Source organism: Myotis brandtii, unplaced genomic scaffold, assembly GCF_000412655.1.
Source record: "Myotis brandtii unplaced genomic scaffold, ASM41265v1 scaffold743, whole genome shotgun sequence".
Lineage (NCBI taxonomy): Eukaryota > Metazoa > Chordata > Mammalia > Chiroptera > Vespertilionidae > Myotis > Myotis brandtii.
In genome coordinates this window covers 1,030,576-1,030,991 of record NW_005370960.1, presented here as the reverse complement: position 1 = coordinate 1,030,991, position 416 = coordinate 1,030,576, and the positions used below count along the sequence as shown (strand labels likewise).

The 416-nt window shown below is 60.6% G+C and overlaps 1 protein-coding gene across 1 annotated transcript in view; it reads left to right on the top strand.

Annotated features, from left to right (window-relative positions):
- Window positions 1-416, top strand: part of UPP1 (uridine phosphorylase 1) — a 5,518-nt gene that overhangs the window by 3,793 nt on the left and 1,309 nt on the right. The window contains exon 4 of the mRNA XM_014530521.1: window positions 26-187. Coding sequence (XP_014386007.1) covers window positions 26-187 — 162 coding nt within the window. The remainder of the gene's footprint in view (window positions 1-25; window positions 188-416) is intronic.

Sequence of the window (416 nt, the reverse complement as noted above, 5' to 3'; positions counted from 1 at the left end):
GCCTGACACCCCTTCCTCCCGCCAGCACGGCATGGGCATCCCCTCCATGGCCATCATGCTGCACGAGGTGCTCAAGCTGCTGTACCACGCCCGCTGCTCGGGCGTCACCGCCATCCGCCTGGGCACGTCGGGCGGCATAGGTGAGTGGCCGCGTGGCCGGGCCTTGCCTGTTCTTAGAACGTTACTGGTGAGCCGGGCTGGTGTGGCTCAGTGGTTGAGGGTCGACCTATGAACCAGGAGGTCAGGGTTCAGTTCCGCTCAGGGCACAGGCCCGGGTTGCGGGCTCCATGCCCAGGAGGCCGCCGGTCCATGATTCTCTCTCATCATGGATGTTTCTCTCCCTCTCTCCTCTCCCGTCCACTCTGACATCAATAAAAACACATATTTAAGAAAAAAATAGAACGTTGCCAGTGCTC